Source organism: Physeter macrocephalus, chromosome 6 (assembly GCF_002837175.3).
Source record: "Physeter macrocephalus isolate SW-GA chromosome 6, ASM283717v5, whole genome shotgun sequence".
Lineage (NCBI taxonomy): Eukaryota > Metazoa > Chordata > Mammalia > Artiodactyla > Physeteridae > Physeter > Physeter macrocephalus.
Window position 1 is genome coordinate 48,207,217 of NC_041219.1, and position 26,051 is coordinate 48,233,267.

Consider the following 26,051-nt stretch of genomic DNA (forward strand, 5'->3'; position numbering starts at 1 on the left):
GGCTGCGCGTCGTCCGCTCCGGCTCCGGCTCCGGCTCCGGCTCCGGCTCCGGGTGCGCGCGCCGTCCCCCCACCCGCAGACCGACTTCTGCCCGGCCCCGCCCAGCGCGAGGGGCGCGCGGCCTCCCGGAGCCCCCGGCGACTTGGACCGCTGAGCGGGAGGAGGCGGCGGGAGCGCGAGCTCCGACCAGCGTCTCGGCGGCGCCGCGGGTGAGTTGGCTGGTTGGGGAGGCCCGGGGGTGCCGGATGGAGAGCCCCTCAAGACCCCCGGCCTCTCTCGGGATCCACGGCCGCCTCCAGGACCCCAGAGCTCGTTTCTCAAGACCCCCGTCTCACCCGCCCTCGGGAGCCCCAGCCCCCAAGACCCCTCGGGATCCGCCCCGGCCCCCGAGACCCTGTCGGAGTCCCCGGCCACCTCTGGCCCTTACACCTTCAGGACTCTCGAGCCCCCAAACCCTTCAGGATTTCCCCTAGAACCCGAGACCCCCTGAGGCCCTCCCGCCGTTTCAGGGCCTCGGGACCCCTTAGGATCCTCGGTTCCAGAAATCCCCCAAGATTCCCTCGGGACCCCCGAGACTGGCCCTGACTTTCCCAGCCCCGGGTCCCCTCCGAACCCCCCTGGGCCGCGAGGCCTTCCGCGCCATCTCTCCCTAGCCCCTCCCCCGGCTCCCTGGGCCGCCGTCCCCACCCTCGGCGTCTGCCCTGCCCTCTACCACCCGCCCTGAGGTTCAGTTGCCGTTTGGCTCCCACTCCTCGCTGCTCTCGAGGCTGGGTTTCTCAAACCTGAGGTCCGTGGACCAATGGGGTGTCCGTGAAAGTGCTCCTGGGGGTTTGTGAATTCTTGATAATATAAAAGAAGTAGAGGTATATGAGTCACCTGATGACCCTTTGTAACCAGGTAGGGGGTGTGATCTCAGCGCAGGCCGAGGCGTCGTGTTTACTGTTGCATTGAGGCCAGAGCAGGACGGGGTTTAATTTTCATGCTCTGCGGTGAGACTCATGGCTCCACAGAAGCGCCTAGAAAACAGATCCGATGTGGTGCAGGGTGGCCCCGCTAAGTAGGTGAGGGGCTTGGGGCGGATCAGGACGCTTTGAGCTTGTCTCCTAATTTTGTCATTCATGGAGCTAACTTTTTTTTTTTTTTTCTTTAAATGGCTGTGGTGGGAGAGAATTGTTTGGAGGAAGCAAGACCACATGAGAGGTGGAGGTGACCTCGACCCAGGGTGGTGGCAGTGAGGACCTGTGCTTCTTCAAGCACGGCGAAGCTTCTTAAAGTCTAGACCCAAAAGACTAAGTTTCCAGGAATTGGCACTGGAGCCAGAGATGACACAGCCCCTGCTCTCAGGGCCACGATGGAGGGAGGTAGTTAAGCACGTAGGTAGTTTTTATATGGCCTTGAACTAAGCTGGGGTGAGGGTCAGATTCTCAGGAAGGGGTGTTATGGAGGGCTTCTTGGAGGGGAGGAAAAGTGACAGGTAATAGGTGAGCTGATTCTTGAAGGTTGAAATCAAGAAGTTTGCCAGGGTCACTCCAGGCAAAGGGACAGTATGTGAAAAGGTAGAGAGGCGTGCCACAAAGCACATGAGATTTTGGAAACCAAGAAGTGGGCTGGAGCATAGATTCATCCTGGGGGTGTGGCTGGAGATGTACTACCTCCTTAATGAGCGAGGTCCTCAGGGGCTATTAGAGGGAATCCTAGATGGGAAGAGTCCAGCTTTGTTCCCAGAGGCCCGCCATGCCCTTGGCCCTTTCTTGAATTACTGCTTCTCCCATCCCCCTGAGTGAGTGATGGTCCAGCTCCGAGCTGAAGAAAGGTGGGCGTTGGTCAGTGGAGAGGAGTGAGGGGCGTGTTCCGGAAAGAGGAGACCAGAATGGGGGAAGCTGGGAGGCTTGGCCGAGGGCGGGGTTTCAGGCGTGGGGTGGCAAGAAGGGGCTGGGCCAGGGTAGTCAGGACCAAAGCAAGGGGAGCTCCTGAAGCCTGGAGGAGGATTGGGTATTTGAAGGGAGTGGGGGGCCGTCGAGGGCTTCGAGGAGGGGAGTGAAGAGGGATTTTGTGTTTTTGAACAATTGCTGGGTCTGGTGTGGGAGAATTGTTTGGAGGAAGCAAGACCACAAGAGAGGCGGAGGTGACCTGGACCAGGGTGGTGGCAGTGAGGACCTCGGCTTCCTCAAGCATGGCTATAGCTTCTTAAAGTCTAGACCCAAAAGACCTTTCCAGCCCTTTCTTGTCTCAGCCCACCGTTTTCTGCCTGGGGACTGACGCCAGGAACTTGTTAGTCCTTTTAGGGGAGGTTTTGGTCTTTTGCCCATAGGTCACCTAGGGCTTCATCACTGTGTGTCAGTGAGCCCAGCATCCACCCCGGAGGTGCACACGTGGCACGGGGCAGGGAGAGGAGAGGCGGTCCTTTTAGGGGAGGTTTTGGTCTTTTGCCCATAGGTCACCTAGGGCTTCATCAGGGTGACTGTGTGTCAGTGAGCCCAGCATCCACCCCGGAGGTGCACACGTGGCACGGGGCAGGGAGAGGAGAGGCGGGTCTCAAGTGGAACCAGATCCTGGAGTGTTTGGAAGCTGGGCTTGGGGGTCCTGAAGGAACTGGAAAGCCCTTGAAGGAGAGACGAGTTCAGATGTGTCAGAAACGTCACATTGGAGACAGTGTGGGACCAGAGGGGCTGGAAACGGAAGCAGGGTGGCTGTCAGTCCAGACAGGTTGTGAGGACTGCAAGGCATGGCAGAGGGTATGGATTAGAGATTGATTGAGAATAAATCCACAGGACTTTTGTTTGTTGAGGTCTGGACTTGGGTGAGGGGCAGGGAGGCTCACCCGGTACGATGACGCTGTACGATAGAACTTTCTGTGATGATGAAAATGTTCTGGATCTGTGCTGTCCAGTTCACTCGACACGTGACCAGTGTGAGCGAGGAACTGAATTTTAAATTTTATTTAATTTCAATTGATTAAATCCAGGAAGGATACCCATCGCGTGCATATGATGTAGCGGGGATCGCACTGTTGTGGGCTCTGCTGTTTTAAGTGTTACCCCTTTTCGTGTTTGCAGCAACGCTGAGATGTAAGATATTATTCGTGTTTTACAGATGAAGGAAATACAGCTCAGAGAGACGGAGTAACCCAACCCCGTATTAAGTAGTACAGCTGATCCGGTTGTTTAACTTCCAAGCCTGGACTCTTTCTGCTGGATCCTACTTCCTCCCTCAAAGAGCCTCAAGGTCTCTTTCCCAGGAGAATGAAGTCCTCTCCAGTGGTGGCTTTGTTTCCCAGCTGAGCCCTCCTTATCTGTTCCCTGCTAAAGTTAACACGGACTGCTGTGTGATAAGCTGCCAGCCGGAGCAAACAGAAAGCTCTTGTGAGCCAGTTGTTTTGCCCGAGGCTTCTTCTTGCTACCGCTAGTATCTTCCTAATGCTGGCTGTGTCTCTTAGCATTTCTGGCAAGTGAATGGAGCAAGGAAGCAGGTGAACCTGCAGATCAGCCAAACTGTGTGGCTTGGTATTTGTAAAGATATGGTCATAAAAAGAGGTACAAGTGAGTACCTTACATGAAGTTTTGGGGTCACAGTGGACCAGCTGGTGCCCGGGATAGTGGCAAGATTATGGGACGTAAGCCAGGAATGAGTTTATAGCTTGTCCCCGGGCTCCCTAGGGACCTTGACCAGGTCACTGCCTCTCAGTCTCAATGTTCACGTCTGTCATTTAGGGTATTTGATGTCGCAGGACCTTTAAGATCCCTCCAGCTCTAAAATTCTATAATTTTAGATTTCACTGGAGGTTTACTTTCTAGAACATCTCTTATTCCTCTTGGGATGGATAAATGCTGGTGCTTCAGCATTTGGCCTCTGCATCGGTACATTTTAATAAGCCATTATTGGCTTATTGTTAAGTAACGTGTCTATTTGAGTTGTGCAGCATGTCACATCGGATGGACAAACTACTAACCGGTGACCACTTGAGATGCTGGCAGTGTTCCTAGTAAAATGTCAGGTATGTTTGCGTGCCCTCCTGAGCTGCACTGATGTTTGGAGAAAACGTGCAAGACTCCATTTAGCGTGGCGGTTGGCCCCTTAAAAGGGTTTAATGTCAGCGTTGGCCAGGTGAGAGGTAATAATAAGAGCTGCGTCACAGGGTTGTTGAGAGCTTTACGTGAGAATGCATGTAAAGTGCTTAATGTTTGCCCTTGAATCCAATAGGGGTGTAGAAAGTGTCAGTAATTAATGTTGCTTTTTGAACTAAACTGTGGCCTTTAAATTTTTTATTAGTGGCGGGTTTTGTTGTTTTCTTGGTTTGAGCTGCTGTGCCCAAGCAACTCTGTTTGGAGGCACTGGTTTCAAGAAGCAAATGAGCACATTTTGATCATTACAAAATTAGGACTTTTTCCCCCTGCAGTCTATTTTGACTGAATAAAAAGTGATTCGTTAAGTAGCATGTTTTCAAATTAAGGTTTTGTATTTCCTTGTAACTTGAAGAAAACAGTTCATCCTGAAGATCTCTTACTAGTAATGACTGGGTTAAGTTTTACCAGAATCCAGGTTAAATGAATATGTCATTGTGGAGAAGTAGTCTTGAACTGAAAGCTTCCTGTTGCTGAGGGAGAGCAGCTGGCTGCTGAGGTTGTTTATAGTAATAGATAAACATCTTAAGGTTAAGTGCCTTTCAGATATTTGACTCACTCAGAATCTTCACAGCAACCAGTGATGTGGATGATGGCATTCCCATTTGACAGATTTGGAAACTGAGGTTCAGAGCCGGCTCGGGGCTGGGGATATGGTGGTGTCTCCTGTCTCCAGACCCTGTGTTTTCTCCACCAGAGCCCCAGGTGTTGTGGTTTCAGGGCAAGCCTCTCCTTTGCAGTTCTGGAAGCTTAATTTTTCAAGGTCCATTTGCACCTCATTTTCAGCTCAGGTGAACCTACTTATGCTAACCAGACTCGCCAGAAATATGTCTACCAACCAGATCCCAGATGATTCATTAGTGGCTAGAAGTCTGTCAAATGGACTTGAAAACTTCCTCTTGTTGCCGAATGATTTCTGCTTCTGTGGCCCCCCTCCCAAGTCAACACGGGGAACCAGATTACCATGAAAAAGGCAGTTTGAGGGACTCAAGTTAGAGTAAAGGGCAAGGAGGATGATGTTAAGGACGAGGTGTGTCAGTGTCCGTAAGCTATAGCTCCAGGCACTCCTCTGCGATCTGCGCGGCCGGAGGCCTCCCAGGCCTGCCTGGGTGTACTCACAGGGCAATCGGTTTGGCCTCATTTAAGGACATTCCAGTCCTTAGGAACCACACTGGCTACAGGGATTACATTTAAGACTAGTATTAATATTTCAGGTCTCCTGTCTCCTGTGAGTAGCAGATTTATAAATCATTTCTTAGTGTGGGTTACTTTTGTAACAGTAGCAGAGTGGTAATACCAGAGCTAGCTGTGTTGCCTGGCCGTCACATTAATCAAGTCATTTGTAGTCACAGTGACCTGACTTTTTCCACAAATTCTGGGGGTATCTTTTTTTTTTTTTTTTTTGTGGTGGTACGCGGGCCTCTCACTGCTGTGGCCTCTCCCCGTTGCGGAGCACAGGCCCCGGACGCGCAGGCTCAGCGGCCATGGCTCACGGGCCCAGCCGCTCCGCGGCATGTGGGATCTTCCCGGACCGGGGCACGAACCCGCGTCCCCTGCATCGGCAGGCGGACTCTCAACCACTGCGCCACCAGGGAAGCCCATCTGGGGGCATCTTATTCCATCACTGTGGATTGGGTACAAGTGAGTTAAAAGCGAGCATTTGGAAATTTTCATGAATATTTGCGATGTCCCTGTGTGAGAGGAATATATTGTGAGCGTATGTCTACTGTAGGCCCCTCTTCCTTCATTGTAATCAGGGGCTGTACAACTTGGGAGCTCTCATCTCCATGCTCTTTTATACCACTCAAAACCCATGTGATAATTTATTTATAGGAAGAAGTTAAGAAGTTTTCTTAAGAATATTTTTGAGGATCCCACAGACTGGAAACTTCTAATTCAGGGTTTGTACTTAAGTGAAGGTGTAATTTATAATAGAAAGTGATTCGTTTTAAGTTTTTTATTATGCTACTTGTAATAAAATACTATTCTTTTTAAAAAAAAAATTTATTTATTTATTTGGCTGCACTGGGTCTTAGTTTTGGCATGTGGGATCTTCGTTGTGGCATGCGAACTCTTAGTTGCAAATGCACGTGGGATCTAGTTCCACAGCCAGGGATCGAACCCGGGCCCCCTGCATTGGGAGTGTGGAGTCTCACCCACTGGACCACCAGGGAAGTCCCTAAAATACTATTATTGACAAATATTTTCTCCCTCCCCCTCAAAACTTTATGGACCCTTTTCACTCATTGATCTGTGCATTTTTTTTTTTTTTTTTTTTTTTGGTCTTGATACTTTTGTCTTTTTTCCCACCCCTCTGCTCTTTCTGGCTGTGTAGAACGGTCATGAGCACTTCAAAGAACGGCCACCTCTGTAGATCAGCACCTGGGCCTGGTTCAGCAGGACTCCGGCTGGCCTAGCTGGGGTCGCTCATGCAGTTGTGGTCATCTGGCTGCTTGCCTGGCGTTGAACGGTCCCTCGTAGCCTCGCATGCTTGTCGAGTGGATGGTGCTGGGTTGTCAGCTGGTGTGCTCTCCATTGGTGGCCGTCCAGGAGGCTAGACTGGGCTTTAGGAGGCTGAGTTCCGAGGGGGCAGGCTCCAGTGTCAACGTGCTTATCAAACGCTTGCGTGCTTGTTTGCTGACATCCCATTGGCCAAAGAAGTCATGTGACCAAGCCCAGAGTCAGTGAGAGCGGGGAATGACTTACACAAGGGCCAGGGGACCAGGAGGCATGATGGATTGGGGGCGGGGAGGTCACTGACAATCTGGCGCAGTGGAGTTAGGGAGTTGGGGAGCGGGACTTTGTTTTGCCAGCTATAAATAACAGGTTTGGTGTTTGTAGTTTATTCTGTTTTGCATTAGACTCAGTTTGGTGAACATTTATTTAGTGCTGGACGCTAGGGATTCAAAGGATAGGGCAGTCCCTGGCTACTCTGAAGTTCATAAAATACTCATGATCTCAGATTTTGAGCAGAAAATATCCTATTCAGACTTTTATTCATGGCTTTACATAAAAAGGACAGGAACTGCTTATACAAATCTGTGTTGGGGCCTGATTTTGCTTTCAGAAAATGCTGATAGGTCCTTGAAAAAAAAAAAAAATGGGTTGCCATGATGACTTGGCTTTGGGCCTGCAAACTGGTGACGACACGATCACCAGGGAAGCCAAAAGGTGCAGTGTCTGAAAGGTCTCTGAAGGCTTTTGTTCCTGTTGTCTGGAACCTGACTGGCTTGGAGGAACGGCGTCGGGGACGGGAGCAGAACCCCAGAGGCTTGCCCACCTACAGACACTTCTAGGATCGGGCGCTGAGTGCTTTGGAGGGAGATCTCCTGCTTGGCCCTTGGTTTCAAAACAAGGAGAGAGTTGGTGTACTTTCTAAGTCATCGTGAGATTTGGCTCGGATAATTAGGCTGCTGAAAGAACAGGAAATGAGGTAATGTCTTTCAACATGCAGTGTTATAGTGAACCGTAAATGTCTAAATATGGGCAGCTCTGCAGTTCATCATTACATAGTTATTGTGTTGAGATTTAATGTAATTGGGTACCTTCTGTGTTGGCTGCTTTGATCCTCGAAGACACCCGTCGGTATTAAGGTCTAGAGGCTCACCTGCCTGTTGAGTCTGGAGCGTGTGCGGTTCTGCTGGAGGCGCTGCAGAGCTGGCGCCGGGCCTTCATCAGGCTCAGGAGGAGAATGAGTTTTGAGCGCTTAAGGCAGCAGACGAGCACCCGGCAGTGCCAGCTGTCACCTGGTATGTAAGCGCTCAGTACTTGCGGTGCTAACTTGTTGTTTTGGAAAACTTTGAAACCACTTGATTTTGGAGTTCAGTCCAGCCCGCAAGAGTTCAACTCGTTCATGCCTTTTTGCAGACGTGTAGATGCAACGTTTAGGTTTTCCATCTGTATCTATCTTCATACATACATGGAGCACCGAAAGCAGCTGAGCAATAATTGCAAGAACTAGAGAGAGATTTTTAAAGTTCTTCACAATGGTGACAGTTTGGGGCATGTGATTTCTTAAGTCATTGGTTGACCAGTGACTGTTTAACAAATATTCTAAAATGTTTTGTAGGGCAGGATGAGGTAAAAGACTCCTTTCCAGGTGGGAAGGAGTGACTATTTTCAAGTGATGTAGGTTATCTGTGGGGGAGCAGGATTGGGGGGCAAGTGGATCAGTCAGCCGGTAAGCATCTCGTATTAACCTTTCACGTAGAACTGAACCGGAAGGACTCTGAGCTCCGCCCTGCGGTGGAGGGTGTTGGGAAAGGGGGTCTGCGGCCGCCCCAGCTCTGCGACTCCCGAGCTCGAATCCAGAGCGTCTTTCCTATGAGAGGTTCTCACGCTTTCAGAACTCGGTCAGTTAGCACGATTTCCTATTTCATAGCTCTTAAAACTGAGGATCGGTGAATAGCTAGGTCAGTCATTGAACTCTCCAGGCCGGGGCCCAAGGTTGCTTATCCTCGGGATTATATAATATAGTGGAAGACCTCAATATTTATTCCTTTCTTTAGAAAATATCTAGTAGATAAAAACAAAAATGAAACAACCTGACCTTTGATGACTCAGCTAGTAACTCCACAGCGGGAAGGAGTTAGGGCCGAGCGCCAGCCCTGGGCAGGTGACAGGCGTCGGAGCAGCACTTTCCTCGCCTCAGACCGGTCTCTCAGCGTTCGGGCAAAGGCCACAGACACCTTTGGGAGTTTGAAGGGTGCTCTGAACCCTTTCCCATGAGCGGGGGGTGGGGGGGAACGTGCACAGGCACCTACACAGAGCTCTGTATGCATTTCCAGGGGATATTCTTACGATCCTGTTTAGCTTTAAAATCTAAAGATGCTCATAGAGTGATTAAGCCTTGTTTCCTTCCCCTGGAAAATTATTTTTGGTGACCTAATTCTAATTTAGGGGGAAAAAAGAGAGATTATACATGTGAAAAGGTGGTTTTCAATTAGTGCTGGCTAGGCTCTGCAAAGCAGGCACTTATGTATTCTGCTGACCACTTTTCTGGAAAGCAGTTTGGCGGTAATGTGCTGAGATATTTTACAGAGTTCATATTCTTTAACTGAGCAATTCTGCTTGTCAGAAATCTTTCCTAAATAAGTAATTTCAAAATAGATGAAAACTTCGTGCACAGAGATGGTTGTCAGAGTGTTATAGTAATGCCCTACGTTGGGGAGGGAGGTAAAGTAAGTGATAGCATATCAGTAAGATAGAACTTCATGTATGTTGCTGTTACACTTATATTTAGGAATAGTTTTGAGTAACATAAGAGAAACGCTTTTATTAAAATGCATGAAAAAAGTAGGATATGACCTGTGGTCTCAAATGATGGAAAAATTTTACAGGAAAAAGTCTAGAGGGAACTCTACAAATGCTAACAGTCATTGCTTGTAGGTAGTAGGATTATGGGCTTTTTAACCTTTATTTTTCTGTATATTTCCTTCTTTGCAGTAAACGTTAGGTAGAGAATTGGGGGGGAGAATATGATTCTGGAAAAATGATAGAACATGGAGACAGTTTGGCAATAGAGACCTAGCTGATTCGAGAGTCGTCTTTTATGTAAGCTAAGAATTGACTTTTTACTTCGATTATTCCTTTGGACTGGATTTCAGTACGGCCAAGGGGAGGCCTGGCGTCTCCTCGGGAGGACTTGCTGGGCATGTCGTGGTCCATCTCAGTGCACTGCTCGGTACCCTCGAGAGCTCGGATAGTCCTGGAAACCCGTGTGTGGCTTACTTTGTCGTGCCATTGCGTTGTCTTCCTTCCGTGATAAGTCGTTTGTGTTCGTGTCACCTGGAAGCGGTTCTGGAGCAGAGTCAGGACGGGGCAGTGAAAACACCCAGCGCTGAACCGCTGCACCACCTGCGCTCCCTCACGCTGGTTTCCCTTCATTTTCCCTCCAGTGTCGAGCTTCGCAGAATCTGGGTCTGAGACTTTGCCTGGCCTGTTAAGTCACAGAATTAGGAATGGGGGCTTAGGAACCATTTTGGATGTCTGTTTTTGTATACGATGCTTTTCAGTTATTCTAATTTAAAGGACGCTCCAAGACCTTTGATTTTAATTCCACCTCCTCTCTCTTCCAGGGTACTAATAAAAGAACCTTCATCTGGGAAGTAGAAGTCGCTTCTGACCGACTGCTTCTGAATCTCTTTAGGATTCACAGATGGATTCCGTGGAAAAGACAACAAACAGAAGTGAACAAAAATCAAGGTAAATGAAGTCAACTGCGCCCGCAAACAGGTGTATAGCTTCCATCACAAGTCTCCTTATATGTGATTTGGTACTTGGGAGGGTGAGCGAAGTGAGAACACCGGCTGGGGAGGGCGTCTCCGGGGCCAGGTAACTACCCTTTGCTCCAAAGTAAGGAACGTTCGCAGAGGCAGCTCTCTTTCTGCCCAAGGAGGTGACTGTCGCCTGGCCTCCATACCGAGCAGCAGGTGACCAGAGGGTCACGTCTAAGGCTGGGGGTGCCACGTTTCACAGGAGAGAAGCCTCTGACTGGGAGCGGGCGGGTTACACTTCTGTAAAGTGATGCAGGAGAAGGAGGCGCTTGCCGGGGAGTGGGTTGCAGAGGACCGGCATCTTGCCAGGAATTTTCTTTTCCGTCCCTGTAATCAGGGACCATTTTATCACCATAGTTGGTATTTACAAAGCTCTTGGCAGTTTTAAAGGAATTTAAATTGCTGAGATTTCTTGTTCACAAATACATATCCCTTAAACGTGTGCTCAGCACGCTGGGGGACGCGAGATGAATAAGACGGTACTGTCCCAAGTCCCTTAGGAGTGAGGGCAGAACATGTGAGATTAACACACAAAAAGAAAAATACACAGGCTCCGTCTTGCGGTTAGTATAACTGGGGGGACGATGCGTGTGTGTCTGTGTCCAGCACGGGCTGTGTTTGACCTGACGCCTCACGGATGTTCCCAGACTGCATTGTTTTCTTCGTGGTTGCAGTACTTCCACGTTGGCTTTCATTCTTTCCCTCCCTTGTTTTTAAGTAGAAAGTTTTTAAAGAGCCTCATCCGGAAACAGCCCCAGGAACTGCTCCTGGTCATCGGGACGGGAGTCAGTGCCGCCGTGGCCCCAGGGATCCCCGCCCTGGGCTCGTGGAGGAGCTGCATCGAGGCCGTCCTCGAGGCCGCGGAGCAGCTCGAGGTGCTGCACCCCGGGGATGTGGCCGAGTTCCGCAGGAAGGTGACCAAGGACGGGGACCTGCTGGTCGTCGCCCATGACCTGATCCGGAAGATGTCCCCTGTAAGTCTTTTCACGCAAGCGCGTCAGGTCTCACTGCGGACACCTTGGCTCTGGGCCAGGTTGGTGAACGAGTCTAGCGTTTAGATTTCTCCAAGCCTGCATCGTGTCTGTTTCTCGCCGAGTTGGGCTGACAAGCCAGAGACCTTTCAGTTCATCAGATTATCGTCCCTTTAAGCAGAGGGGGTGCCGAGCACAGTGTGGGCTCCTAAAACAGTCCTTGTGAAACAGAGCCTGGATAGGGGGCTTGTCTCAGGGAGGTCGCCGTGCTGCTCTGGGGACCAGCCTGGTGATCTCACCCTCGTTTAGCGAAGGGACGGAGCAGCCAGGCCTGCTTTGGGTCCAAGCAGGCCAGCCGCGTCCCGTCACACGACCGGGGCTTCCCAAACATTGTAAGATGGGAGAAGATGGAGCTTCTTTGTCTGCAGGTGGAAAGGATCTAGCAGAGGAAGAGCGGTTGGTGATACAGGGGACACTCACTGAGTGATGGCCTGGAGCCAGCGGGGCGGGTGCAGAAAGGGCTGAGCTCACACGGGTCACGGCCAGGTCGTCATCGTACAGGACGCTCGCAGGGAGCTAGACGGTGTGGCCGAGGCCCGAGGCAGCTTCCTTCCCCTTAGCTTTGTTGAAGAAGGCTAGCCGTCATCTGAGAGTTGGGGTGGGGAGATGTTGAGGGTTAACCGAGAAGAAGGCCTGAAAACTAGTACGCAGAGCTGCGGCTGCTGCGGAAAGAAACCCCGAAGTACGTGGCTTGACTGTGATTGCGTTCCATCTCTCACATAAACATCTGGGTAGGCAGCCCCAGGGGAGCACGGGCTAGACGGTGTGGGGAAGCCGGGCCCCGTTCGTGGCTCCGCCGTCTTCACCGTGCAGCCCGCACCTCACGCTCAAGGTTAGCTGCCCCGACTCCTGCCGTAAACGGCGTGTGCCTGCCAGCTAGTGGGAAGGGGACAGAGGGGCCGTGCGTCCTCCCTTACGGGGGCTGACATGCAAGTCACTTCGTTGTCATGGCATTGGCCGGAGTTGCACATGTGGCCATATGTGGCTTTACCAGAGTCTGGGAAGTGGTTTTAGCGGGGTGACGACGCCAGGACGCCAGGTACGGGTGTTGTATCAATAAGGGGAACTAGCATCATAGCGTCATAGGGCAGGGTTTGGCTGCTGCTTGTTTTTGTAAATAAAGTTCTGCGTTCCTTTACACAATGTCTAGGGCTGCTGCTTCCGTGCTTCAGGGCAGAGCCGAGTACCGGCAGCAGAGACTGTGACCGCAGAGCCTAAACCAGTTTGCTCTCGGGCCCTTTCTAAAGGAGGCTGCTGAGCCCTGGCAGGGGAGGGAGGCGCAGAGCCGACGGACCAGAGAAGGACCCCGCGGGTGAGGCCATTCGTTGGAAGAGAGGCCAGCTAGGTCGATGCTTGTTTAGTCAAGGAGATGCATATTTTGAGCTTTATCTTATTCTCCTCTTTACTTTTGTGTGTTTTTGAGAACTTCCATTAAAAAAAAAGAGTTCAGGTGAGGCAGTCAGAATGGTTGTGTTTGCCTCAGGTTGGGAACAGGTGCAGACTAAGTGGAGAGTTGGTTTTCTCAGGGTTGGGGTTTTGCCCAAGGATTCCAGCAAAGCCAGGGAAGGGCGGGGAAGTTGAAAGCGAATTTCAGGAGTAACTGTCGTGTTACATTACGGGATCTAGGCTGCGTAATGGGAGAAGTTAGGCTGGCGGGGGAGGGAGAGACAGTGGGTCAGTGCCGTGGTCCCGGTGGGGTGAAGTCCCCTGGGAGCCGGCGTGCTAAGAGCTGGGCAGGTGGAGGGAGAGGCCGGCCAGGGGCTCTGGAGAGGGCCCCGCTGCTGGTCACGATAAGGTTGGGGGTGTGGATGGCGGAGGTGGGACAAGATCGCTGGAGGAGGGTGATGGAGGAATTTAGGGGCTGTGATACAGGAAGGATCAGCTGTGTGGGTGTGAGCCCAGCGTGAGCTGCGACAGAAGCGCGGCTGGAGAGACTCGGCGGCGAGCGGGCGCCACCCTCGCATCCTCCCTGGTCCGGAGTGTGCGGTGCCAGGGAGACCAGTGCCTCTGTGGCTCTCGCGGAGGGGGAGGGAGCCCCGGTCTTCACTGTGGTCTTCGGGGCCCCACGTGATCTGGTCCCAGGTCAGCTGTCTGGCCTCACCTGTGACACGTGCCCTCACTCCTCTCTGGAGACGAGGGCCCTCAGCCCCACCTGTGCTCTGACCTGGGTGTCTGGCGCTGGCTCCTCCCCCGCGTGGACCGCCCTCTCCAGAGCTGCCTCTCTCCCTCCGCGCTCGAAGTCCTTTATCAGAGGCCGCGGCAGCGAGCCCCCTTCTCTGCGGGCTTCCCCGCAGCGTTGATCACTGCTGACGTGTTTGCACGTTACCTGCCTCCCTCCCCCAGGGTTTCAGGAAACTCTACAAGGTCAGCCGTTTTCTCTCTTTTTTAAAAAACCGCTGCATCCCTGGCGCCTAGAGTACTGTCGCCCGCCTAGGTGCTCGGTGGTGGCCGAGAGACGGCGGTTTTGTAACTCCGGGTCCACCTCTCCACAGCGCACGGGCGACACCAAGCCCAACTTCTTCCAGGACTGCCTGCTGGAGGTTTTCGACAACCTGGAAGAGCACATCCAGAGCCCGCTGGTGCTGCAGTCCATCCTCAGCCTGATGGAGAGGGGCACCATGGTGCTGACCACCAACTACGACAACCTGCTGGAGATCTTCGGGCAGCGGCACAGCAAGCCCATGGAGTCTCTGGATTTGAAGGACAAGACCAAGGTGCGCGCCGGGCGCCGGGGCGGGGGCGGGAGTAGAGGCAGAGGCGCAGGCCTGTTGGCGCTGCTGCTGTGGTGTGGCACGAGCTGCCACCTCCCAGCAGAGGGCCCGTCGTAGGACAGGTGCCGTCTGCTCGCGGAGGCTCCTCTCCCCGCTGGAACGAGACTCGAAGGGCCTGGGACAGGGCGCTGCCGCCAGCTCCTCGGGACCCCTCGTCTACCTGCCCTGGCTTCCGGTTTGCTTCTGTCCTGCACACCCGCGAGGGCTCTGTCATTGTAGGAGATGTGGGTGATAAAGGCTGGAGTTCGGGAAAGCAAGATCCCCTACAGTCCTATTGCTGTGAATTTTGGTTAATTGGCTGATTTACTTATTAATTAACAAACTGGGATTGCAGTACACGCCAAGTTTTTGTGCTGATTTTTTTCCCTTAATATTATACTGTGAGCATTTTCCTGTCCTCAGGCTGCCTTTAAAAGCATGGTTTTAAATGTAATTTCATTGTGAGACTAGATTATAGTTATCACTGTGAGCATATTTTCACAACTATAAATAACGCTACAGTGAAAATTCCTACACTTTTGATAAGTTCCTGGAGAACTGTTAGGGTCAAAGGGGATGGCCATTTTAAAGACAAACGATGTCAATCACCCACGTGTTCTCCAGAAAGATTTCCAGTCTGCACTCCCGCAGCTGTGTGAGGAGGACTCCGTCTCCCATGTCTTGCCAGCATGAGGCGTTACTAAAAAACCTAGCAAAACACATTTCTCCCGTCGGAAAGGTGCGCGTTTTCCGCTTTGATTTCTTTTACCGCTAAGGTTGACCACAGTTTCATTGCATCGATTGTATTTCTTGTGCGCCGTGCGCCTGTGGATTTGTACGATCCCTGCCGGCTACGGCTGCTGCCTGATCCTGCCTCACTGCTGGTGGGCAGGGGGTCCCAGCCCCGCTCCACACGCAGGGACACCGAGGCCCGTTGCGATGCTGTCTTACTCGGGACCCGGGGAAGTGTGGGAGCTGCCCTTAGGCGGCCTGTCTCCCGGCGCTTGGCCGAGGAATCGTGACGGGGCCCCAGCCGACGCCTCGAGCGGCCCCCCCGCCCACCCCCGTGACACGTGGCAGGACACCTGCTCCCGTGTCGGAGCAGCGTGGCCCCGTCTGCGGGGCTGCTTCCTGCTGCACCGAGGGCCTCTGGAAATAAGCTGCACGTGGCAGGGAACAGAAGTGCTGGCTCCTCCGCCTGCTCGTGGGGGGCGGGGGGTGGGGGTTAGTCCGTTTGTCTGGGGTTGTCAGTCCGGCCCGCTGACGTGGAAGCCCCCGGCGTGGAGATAAAAGGAATACACGTGATGTGCTTCTTCTGTATCTTGAAATGAAGCCAATTTAGAGCTACCTGACACGTGATGTTTTCTGTATCTGTGCACTCTTCTGGGCGCGCAAACGATGTATACCTAGCAGTAGTTAAAATGAAACGTGTGACGTAGAAGCGGAAGCCTTCGTCATCGCCCTGAAGTCACCAGCCTCGACAGTGCGCTGTAACCTGAGATGTTAAAGGTGTTTTCTACGTAACAGTCTTGGTCTCTGAAGAAGTTCTTTCCGATACGGCAGGACAGGAATAACTAGCATTTAACGCCTGAGTTTCTCTTAGGTTTAAAGATATGATTATAAATGGAAGCCTCTCCCTTACTGTTTCCCAGGTAGGTTTGAGAGGCCATGAATCACTGTGGATATTTTCCTCTTACGCCTGTTTTAAATACCAGTGTTCTTAGAACTCTGTCTGGCTTGCTCTCTGCTAGGTCCTTCAGTGGGCTAGAGGACACATCAAATACGGAGTTCTTCACATTCACGGCTTATACACAGATCCCTGCGGGATGGTGCTGGACCCGTCGGGATATAAAGACGTTACTCAAGACCCAGAAGTCATGGTATGGCCATCCTCACTAGGCACTGGTTGTAGCCCTGGGGCTGCGTGGCGGCCGCTAGCCAGCAGTGGCGGCGGTCCGAGTGGGTTCCTGGCCTCCAGGCCTCCTGCCCCTGGGGTCACACCGCTGCTCTCAGCTCTGCCTCCAGGGCCCTGCACAGGGTCTGGCGCCTGAATGAGCCTTCCGTGGCCCTCTTGCTCAGGGGTACAGTTCCGTTTCCGCAGCGTGACTCACTGGCCCCTGCACGGTCTGCAGCTCTCTTCTCTGGCCACTCCTCTCTACTCATCTTTTTTCTCTGTTCATTCAGGCATCTCCTTCCCCTTCTCTATTTAGCAATCTCTTCTAGCTTTCAAAACCTAGTTTTGAAATTTCATTCGCTGTGAGGCTTTTTTGATATCCTGGGCAAAATGAAGTGTGGAGGAACTGCCTGCTAGCTTTTTATAAACTCACTTATTGTGGCACTTGAGAAACCACGGGTCTTCACTGATTCGCTGTTGAGCTCGGCGCCAGGCCCTCCCTCCCTCGCCCCACGCCCTGGGCACCGGGGTGACGCCCCTCGGTTGCACCAGTGCCGCGTGGGAAGAAGCAACCTTGCCGAGGCCGAACCTCTCTCTCAGGTGTCTGGGTGTCTGAACTGGCGATCCTCCGCTGCGTGCCTGGGCGACCCCATTAATAACCTTTGTTTCCCTCTGCGCCCACCCCCTTGGGCCGTTGTCACCGGTCCCTCCTCAGCCCTCCTGCCCGCACTCCCCAAAACCCTACTCGTCCGAGGCCAGGCCCCTCTCCGCAGAGTTCCCATCCGTGATTCACTGAGACGGAGGTCCAGTCCAGGGCGTTACATACGCACCGCTCGGAGCTGAAAGAAAATTTCATGCCCTTATTTTATGTTTTAATCGTTTAAATTTGTACGTAATTGTAGAAGATTCGAATTGAGCAGCTACACTGACGAGATGGTGGGTGGCAGCGGGGGCGGGAGGTAGCGCGTCTGCACGGATATGGGGACGTGGATTGGGGGCCTGGGCCTCTTGCCCTGCCTTGGAGAGGAAGGGGCTCCCTTCCTTTTGCTGCTTTTCTGACTTTGCTCCTCTGTGGCTCTTGGGAAAGGCCAGTTAGGGAGCAACGATTTCGAATCGCACATATCTAGCTTTACATCATAAGATCTCACTCGCTTTCAGATGAGCATCTCGATCTCCTCGTTGGTTCTTTCACAGGACGTTCTTCAGAACTTGTACCGCACCAAATCTTTCCTGTTTGTGGGCTGCGGAGAGACCCTTCGTGATCAGATATTCCAGGCCCTCTTCCTTTATTCGGTGCCGAACAAGGTGGATTTGGAGCACTACATGGTTGTGCTCAAGGAGAACGAAGACCATTTCTTTAAGCATCAGGCAGACATGCTTCTGCATGGCATCAAAGTCGTGTCCTACGGAGACTGTTTTGACTATTTTCCGGGGTACGTGCAAGACCTTGCCACTCAGATCTGCAAACAGCGAAGTCCAGGTATGGGATTTTTTTTTTTTTCACTTTTCAATATACAAACCTGATAAGAGTCTTCTGTTTTTTTTTTTTTTCCCCCCTTTTTTGTAGATATAAATTACATACCATAAAATAAAATTGAGAGGTAATTTTACATACCATTAGGTTCACCAGTCTTCTAGTTATTATTATTTTTTAATGTCTGTGTACTTTAAAAATAGAAAGATTAGGGTTATTGGTATGATAGTAATAGCGTATAAATAGAACGTTATCGTCAAAGCTGTGCATATATATAGTTGTACGCATCTGTTCGTTACAGATGACACGCCATGCTTCAGAGTACCTTAACCGAGAAAGAAAACTGCCCAGCCAGCTTCATCAGCTGTGATAATGACAACCTGAAAAATGCAGATACCTCATACCTTTATCCTGTCACTATATTTTAAAAGTTAAAACACAGCAGCACAAAATGATTTCATGAAGACTCTTCTTTTTTAAACAACATCTTTTCCCTGTCCTGCTGAGTGCAACACACCTTTTAAGTAATTCTCCTTGGCCCTTCTTTGGGGAATTGATCGTTTGCCAGGAATGACCAAGAGAAGTGAGCTCTTCTTAAACTGGTCATCTTGCCATAAGGGCAGTTCATGGCTTTGAGTTTGGTGTCATAAAACATGGATGACGGCAGACTTCAAGAGGTCTGTATTGGCTGTCGTGTCACGGTAATAGGAAACCCAGACGTAGTCACCCACGCGGTGGAACTGGGTTAACCACAAAGCTGCCTGCATGTGACCGGCCATGAACTTGAGGACTAGAGATAATGCGAAGATCACGGGAACCAAACGCACAGATAACCCAGCAGTCTAGCTTCTTCCCACTAGTCCTTTGCCATATTGCTAATAATTAGCAAGATGGACTGACTTAAGTTGCATTTACATTAATAAAAGTGTCATTAGGGTGGCAGTCTACTTTTTTTACTAAGGGAAAGAGCAGGGAGCCGACACTTGCTGTGTTACACACTGCTGTGAATTTTCCATTCTTGACCTCATTTCACTTTTGGTCACAGGATCCACTGCTACTAAGCAGATGATTTTAGAGCTGATGAGACAGGCTCAGAGAGTTAGTGCCCAGGTATTCTGAAGCTGGGGCGGGGGTCCTGGACCGACAGCAGAGTGGAACATGCCTTCAGGGTGTCCCTGCACGGGCCTGCGCGCTGGCTCTGGAGGGGCAGCTCCCCGGCCCCGCCGCTCCTGCGCCCACGGGACCTCACCCGGGGCTCCCGCGCGTGCCGCCGGTGGCGGGGGCCTCCTGTCCCCACCCAGGCCCCCTCTTCCAGACCCTGGCAGCTGAGTGGATTTGACAGGCTGCTGGGGGCCGAAGGCCGTTTGGGCTTGTATGTGTGACCGCGTCCCTCCGTGCGCGTGTTCTTGAGGGGCTTCTCCTGTCGGGAGGGGGTGGTGGGTCAGCGGCAACAGCAGTCGTGGTGGCAGCTCCCCGTGCCCGGCCGGCTGGCTCGGGGGCTTCGCCCGTCGGGGCTCAGTCCTCACGTCGGGCCTGGCGGTGGAGAGGAGGGGCGGGAGGCGCCCGGCTGCCCCCGCGCGCAGAGCAGACCCCGCCTCCGCCCCCACCGCCGCCTGAGGAGGACGCGCTGTGGGGTCGCATCCGCTGACTGTTCTCCTTTCTTCCCCAGATGCCGATCGGGTGGACAGCACCACGTTGTTCGGTAAAGCACATCTTGGTTTTTGCCAGCCTCTCTTTTGCCTCCGTGTTCCAGTGTTTTCCTGCTCTTACTTATAAAATCATAGATGGGTTTCTCGCATTGAATACTTAGCCCGTGTTGCGTCAAGACAGCCAGAGACGATAGCTGGCAGCACCTGCGTGGCGGTCCCTTGAGCTGGGAAGCAGCGCTGGCCGACGTGGGCCGCCCACCGGTGCCAGGAGTAACTTCCTGTCCTGGAACCAAGAGTCCGGGGGAATTAGAACAAGAGTCTATTTGTATCATACCGTTGGGTCTAAGATGTAGTTAATTTTTTTTTTTTTTATTGGATGTAATTGCTTTGCAGTGTTGTGTGAGTTTCTGCTGTACAATGAAGTGAATCAGCTCCATGTATACACATAACCCCCTCCCTCCTGGACCTCCCTCCCCGCCGCCCCCCGACCTAGGTCGTCACAGAGCACGGAGCTGAGCTCCCTGTGCTGTACCGCAGGTTCCCGCTAGCTCTGTTTTACACATGGTAGTGTATAATTTGACCCATCCCCTTCAGAGATTTTAATTGCAAAGGTTCTAAGCATTGGTGTAAAATTTTCTATCTACTGTGTGGTTGAAATGTCCATACTCATCTTGCAGGGCTCGACTCTGCCCATTTATGAGTTGACCAGGTACGACCGCGCTCAGAGGCTCCCGGCGTCCACCCTGGGGTGAACTTAGTGCCAGGTTTCCCCACACTGGTTAGTTAGTCAGTTGAGTTAGAAGGGGCTCTGGTCAGTGGAGCCGGGGGCCTGGCAGCCCCGGTTTCCCTGCCCCTCTCAGCAGAGCCACAGATAGAAACTTGGTAGTGCTGCACGGGCTTCAGTTAAGGAATTGTGAAACAGGCGCACTCAGCTTTCCACTTCTCCCTTATCTCCGTGGGAAAGGACACATTTATTTTAGCTGCGTTCTCTGACTCCCAGAGTCATCCGTTTCTTTTGAAAAAAGCATTAACTTGATAGACATCTGTAGCATATGGTAGGGATTAGTTGGTCAGTGCCTCAGTAAAATCACATAAGTGTTTTTAAAATTAAAACAATTTTTTAAATTGAAGTATAGTCGCTGTACGATGTTATATGTTACAGGTGTACGATATAGTAATTCACAGTTTTTAAAGGTTATACTCCATTTTTAGTTATTATAAAATACTGGCTATTTTCTCTGTGTTGTAGCTTATTTTACACCTCATAGTTTTTACCCCTCAATCCTCTACTCCTGTATTGCCCCTCCCCCCCCTTCCCTCTCCCCACTGGTAACCACTGGTTTGTTCTCTGTATCTGTGAGTCTGCTTTTTTGTTACTAGTTTGTTATATTTTTTAGATTCCGCATGTAACTGATACCATGCGGACGGAATACCATGTCTTTGTCTGACTTATTTCACTTAGTGTAATGCTCTTCAAGTCCATCCATGTTGTTGCAAATGGCAACATTTTGTTCCTTTTTTACGGCCGAGTAGTATTCCATTGTATTCCAAGATGTATTCCACATCTTCCTTATCCAGTCATCTGTTGGTGGACACTTGCACTTTTTTCCGTATCTTGGCAATTGAAATCATGCTGCTATGAACACTGGGGTGCATGTATCTTTTCCAATTAGAGTTTTTGTTTTTTTCGGCTATATACCCAGGAGTGGGATTGCTGGATCGTATGGTAATTCTATTTTTAGTTCTTTGAGAAACCTCCATACTGTTTTCCACAGTGGCTGCACCAGTTAAGATTCCTACCAACAGTGTACAAGGGTTCCCTTTTCTCCACATCCTTGCCAACATTTGTTGTTTATGTTCTTTTTGATGATAGCCGTTCTTAGATAAGTTTTTTAATAAAAGTTTTCATCTTTCAGGTAATGCATGCCAGGACTGTGCAAAGAGGAAGTTAGAAGAAAATGGAATTGAAGTTTCAAAGAAACTCAGACAATCAGATACTGGTATAATGTCTTTGGTTTTCTTTTTTTTTTTTTTAATTTATTTATTTATTTTTGGCTGCGTTGGGTCTTCGTTGCTGCGCATGGGCTTTCTCTAATTGCGGCGAGCGCGGGCTTCTCATTGTGGTGGCTTCTCTTGTTGAAGAGCATGGGCTCTAGGCGCACGGGCTTCAGTAGTCGCGGCACGTGGGCTCAGTAGTTGTGGCTCGCGGGCTCTAGAGTGCAGGCTTCGTAGTTGTGGTGCGTGGGCTTAGCTGCTCCGCGGCATGTGGGATCTTCCCGGACCAGGGCTCGAACCCGTGTCCCCTGTGTTGGCAGGTGGATTCTTAACCACCGCGCCACCAGGGAAGCCCTGTAATGTCTTTTCTTTTTTGAAGATTGGCCTTATTTGGAGGTGTTTTCAGTCATAGTGCTTTGCTTTAATGCCCCAGCCTCTTGGTGGAAGGAATGATACATAGATCATTCCAACTGCCCAGAGGTTCCTACTTTAACAATTTCTGTTTATTTAAGTTAGCATGTTATTGAAGAAAAACTCGCCAAGTACACAAATTGTAAGCAGCCCAGTGAGTTTTCACAAAGTGAATACACAATTGCGAAAACTCACTGGTTACCTCCAGTTCAAGAAACGAAACGGTGTCAGGAGCCTGCCCCCGCCCGCCCCACGCCCCATCACTTTTTAGTCACTTCCTCACCCCCCGAGGGTGACCACTATCCTGATTTATGTCACCTTAGTTTCCAGAGAAGACCACTTTAAATCATGTGTTTTTTGTTACCTCTATCACTGAATGAGATTTATTTAAACTATTTAAATATTTAGTTGAACTGTTCATTTAAATAGACAATCTCTGTCACCCCTAGGAAAGGGGGTCTAGCTCACTCTTACCATTCCCTCCCTCTCCTTCTTCCAGGTTTCCATAGTCTGTACTTTCTCATTCTTTAAATAGTGCACTTAGGTTTTCTGACTTCTCGATATGAAGATGCAGCTGTAATGGCCCCTACCCTTCTCGCCTCCCTTCCTCGTCTCACTTCCCGAAGCCCACCAGTTTTTCCATCGTCAGTGTTGCTCATCGTGGTCACGGACTGAGGGGAAAGAAGCCCTCCAGTTTGTCTATAGGTCGGTTCTAAAAGTTGGAAAACAATAGTTGCTTAAAAACACAGGAGGTATTTTTCCTGGGTAGCCAGCTGTGCGTTGTGTTCATGGGTCCAGTGCCATGACTGCTGTGCCAGCTGCACGACGCGTTCTTAGTATCAAGGTCCAGTGTTTCTTCCCTTAACGTTCCATTAATCATGCTCCCATTTTTGGTTGTTGCGTATTGGGGGCGTTTGTGTTGCTTTTATTCTGCGGGGGAGCTTCTAGATTCTTTTCTCCTTATTGTCCAAAAAAACCACATTTCACAGCGTTTTCAAGTGTACGTCTTCTCTCCGTCGTACCGCCCCTCATTTGCCGAGCCATCCCGACCACCTGCTCGTTCTGGACTGCCGCACACGTGTCAGCCTGGAGCCCCCTTCCTCGCTGTCCTGGGTTACCGCCCAGGTCTGCCTTCTGCCGACCGCACCCACTCCTGCCAGAGCCTCCTCCGGGAGCGCCCCCCGCCCCCCGAGGACCAGGGCTCATCACTGTGGGTTGGAGCGTGGGATTCTTCATTCATGATTCCCCCTTGGAACTCCGCTGTCCTAAGCGGCCAGGTTTCCTGTTGAAGAGGGTCTGCGGCAACCCAGATCTCTGTGATTTGTAGGTGACCTGTTCTTTCTTTTCTGGAAGCTTTTAGGATCTTTTTCCTTGATGTTTAGAAACTTCATGAGAACGTGTATAGGTGCGCAAGGTTTTTATATACCTTGCTCAGTTTTTTTCTTCCCTCCAGTTCTGGAATAATCTGTCTCTTCTGTTCCCTCTTCCTTCAGTCATATTAGTTGGGACCTCCTGGACTGATTTCTACTGTGTTTTCTCTAATGTCTTAATTTTCTTCAAAAACTTTCTGGAAGAGTCTCAAAATATGTTCCACCCTTTTCTTTTTAATTTTGGGTGTTAAATTTTTATTTTGGGTGTTATCGTTCATTTCTGAGAGCTCTTGTTTTTTCCTGATTTAGTTTTCCTCGTAGCATCTGTTGTTTTAGGACTATGGTATCTTTTCAGATCTCTAGAGATACCAGAGGCTTCCCTGGTTATCTGACTACTCTATTCCTGAAAACATTAGAATAGAGGATTTTCGGATAACAGAGTTTATTTTTTATTAGATAAGAAAAGCTCAGTAAAACACTCTTAAACACCAATATAATAATCCACCAAGAATTTTGGAGAGCTCTGAAGCATTGAACATACAACCAGTTACTTACCTAACATTTAAATTAGGTCCTCAGTGCATGTGTGTGAGCAGTACCGCGATACTGCATTTTCCTTCAACACCACAAGGAACGGGTACTGTTGAAGTAGTTTGTTACGGATACAAACATTCATAATAAACGTTAAACAAATAAGCAAACACGGCAGTTTTCTCCGTGGCCGCCTGCAGAGTGAGCTGGGCCCGGTGGGAGGAGGAGACAGGTGAGGTGCTGGCTCCTGCTGGCTGGCGGTGGCGGCGGTGCGTGTGTGTTGGTGAGCCTCTTGAGGGGCCCGCTGAGTTCCAACCACGGCTGACACTGCGCCCACCCCCCCCTTACATTTTGTGCAACTTCAGTGCACATATCTTTAGAGGGAGAATTCCATTTTGATAGTATTTTGGATAAAAGTCTTTGAAGTCTTTTAGCAAATATTTGGATTGTGAATCCAGTAGTTAGGGACAGTAGTTAGTTCCCTCCAGGACAAGAGATTCTCTTCCTCTAGTCTTCCTGCTGCGTTTCCCCCATGTCTGGGGCTCCTCAGCTGCCTGCCGGCATTTAAGAAGGTGGGCCCCGGCGACTGTTCCGCAGTCGGTGACTGTTCCGCAGTGGGCCGTGTGGGTGTGGGTTTGCCGCCGCCGCTGCTGCATACGCATGGCTTTTCTGCCCCAGGCCGCCCTCTGGATTGGTGGTGTGTGTACAGGGCAGCAGAGCGGACTGCCTGGTGGACTTCGCTCCAGAGCAGTGGGCAAGCCAGTCCGTGGGCTCCGCGGGGATCCCCTGGATGCCAGCACCCACACCGGCAGCCTCCTCTGCAAGCAGGTCTGTCTATGTAGAGAGCGCCCTCTGGTCTTGCTTACAGAAGGCTTTGTCCTGCTCTGCATGTGGGTGAGACCAAGGTTCATCTTCTCAGTGCTGCTGGCCACACCTGCAGGCCGGAGGGCTCAGAGCAGCACGGCAGGCTCCCACCTGCAGGCAGTCCCGTCGTGCACATACCCTGAACCTTCACTCTTCTCTACAAGTCAACAGGCTCCCGCCCTGTGTGTGTTGAAATCGCCCCTCACTGTTGACAACCCTTCCCTCTTCAGTCCACTGAGAGGGGAAAAGCACTCACATTCACGGGTCGAGATTTCCATAGAGCTTTTTTGCAAATCTATTTGTCCCGTGGTGGTATTTATAACTCAGAAAGCCATTTTTAGACAGTGGCCACTATTTCCATTATGGAGGTGTTTTCAAAGTCTTTAGCCCATAAGAAAAACCATCATCAGTTTTTGAAATAAAAATCCCATTGCAGATACTTTAAGATCAACTTTAATGTTTTGGTATTCCTTTCTTTTTGTTTAAACAGATGATGCTGGAGGGTCTTGAAATCTTTAAAACCAATAAAAACCGCAACTTGAAAACCAGCCTTCTGTAACCACAGTGCCATCCCAAACGATGAGGAATGTTAGAGAACTCCGCACAGGACCTCTTGATCCTGAACCGTCAAATACCCCAAAAGAGCCCTGTGGGTGTGTGGCCCTCAGAGGCTGGGTGAGGGAGTTCCGTGTTGTGCTGAACTGCTTGGGAGGTGACGCATACACACGGCAGGTGTCCTTTGTGAGGACTGATACACAACTACCTCAGGGACCAAATCAGTGGGCGGGGGACATACCTGGTATTCCCGACTCCCATTTGATATGCCCTCTGTCAGGTGTTTTTTTTTTCTCTAATAAAAGGGGGAAAGTAAAGACTGTCCAAGCAACAGTAGTTGCCAAAGAGAAAATAAGACACTAGACACTTAAATTTTATAATTTTTGTGGAAACATCCGTTAGTGTAGAAAAAAAAAATTAGAAGTGTGTTTGTTACATTGTTAAATAGTAAAGAAGGAATGGAAACTGGAGGCAGAGTCTGCCAGTGAGAGCGGTATGTTTTAAGAATGACTTGACCTGTAGGCTTCTTTGGAGTTGTGTAATTTCAGTTAGTACTTGGTCTCTAAAGAATGGCAGGTCTAACTGTTACTGAGAAGTGAAGTCTCCAGGAGCCAGAGGGCCTTTTCAAAAGCACAGGTCAGTGTCCAAGTATGTCACGTGATGGATAACTGAGAAATTACAAGTGGAGCACAAGACCAAGTTCTAAACTTTTCGTTAAATTCCAAGCTTTCCAAGCCTTTATTCTATGGGCTAAGGTCCAACCTTTCTGTTCTTCTCTCTTAAAATCCTCTCCCCACAGCCCACATTAAAGGATTTGCACAGAGTGAAGTAGGCAAAACTTGTCAAGGGTCTGTAACACGTTAGACGTTGTCAGGGTTCGTGCAGGGCAGATGGCGTGCTGAGCTGCGTGCCCGTGCCCAGGGAGTTGCTCTGTGGCCCTGGCACTGTCCCTGCTTGGTTTCTGTGTCAAGCCTGCCTGTCTTGTAGCTCCCCACGGGTTTAGGCAAAGTGAAGCATGAAGTTGGGATGTGTAGGGAATGAGAGAAAAACCAGAGAGTTGCTTAAGACCTTTTTTTTTTCCTTTCTTTTTGAAGCATGGAAAACAAACCTTTTATGTTATTCTTGTCAGAA

General features: G+C 50.6%; 1 protein-coding gene across 6 annotated transcripts; it reads left to right on the plus strand.

The window, feature by feature from the left end:
* Positions 1–26,050, plus strand: FAM118A (family with sequence similarity 118 member A). Of its 6 annotated transcripts, none has more exons than XR_003680173.2 (10): positions 1–209; positions 10,199–10,325; positions 11,115–11,370; positions 13,920–14,141; positions 15,929–16,057; positions 17,266–17,551; positions 19,215–19,247; positions 21,111–21,194; positions 22,100–22,305; positions 24,856–26,050. XR_003680173.2 is itself a non-coding variant. In XM_055085341.1 (9 exons), the coding sequence occupies exons 2-9, from the start codon at positions 10,279–10,281 to the stop codon at positions 24,873–24,875; spliced, it is 1,077 nt and encodes a 358-aa protein (XP_054941316.1). In that variant the 5' UTR covers positions 3–209; positions 10,199–10,278; the 3' UTR covers positions 24,876–26,050. The 6 variants fall into 6 exon arrangements, 2 of the variants coding, with proteins under 2 accessions (XP_054941316.1, XP_054941317.1); XR_003680174.2 differs by lacking the exon at positions 24,856–26,050 and adding an exon at positions 22,590–23,756; XR_008617602.1 differs by having other exon boundaries at positions 2–209; positions 11,118–11,370.
* The last annotated feature ends 1 nt before the right edge of the window (position 26,051 follows it).

Excerpts from the sequence above, each read along its gene's own strand:
- FAM118A (XM_055085341.1), top strand. The coding sequence starts at position 10,279 with ATGGATTCCGTGGAAAAGACAACAAACAGAAGTGAACAAAAATCAAG. Across the intron at positions 17,552-19,214 it reads CTGCAAACAGCGAAGTCCAG|ATGCCGATCGGGTGGACAGC; the intron begins GTATGGGATTTT and ends TTTCTTCCCCAG. Across the intron at positions 21,195-24,855 it reads ACTCAGACAATCAGATACTG|ATGATGCTGGAGGGTCTTGA; the intron begins GTATAATGTCTT and ends TTGTTTAAACAG.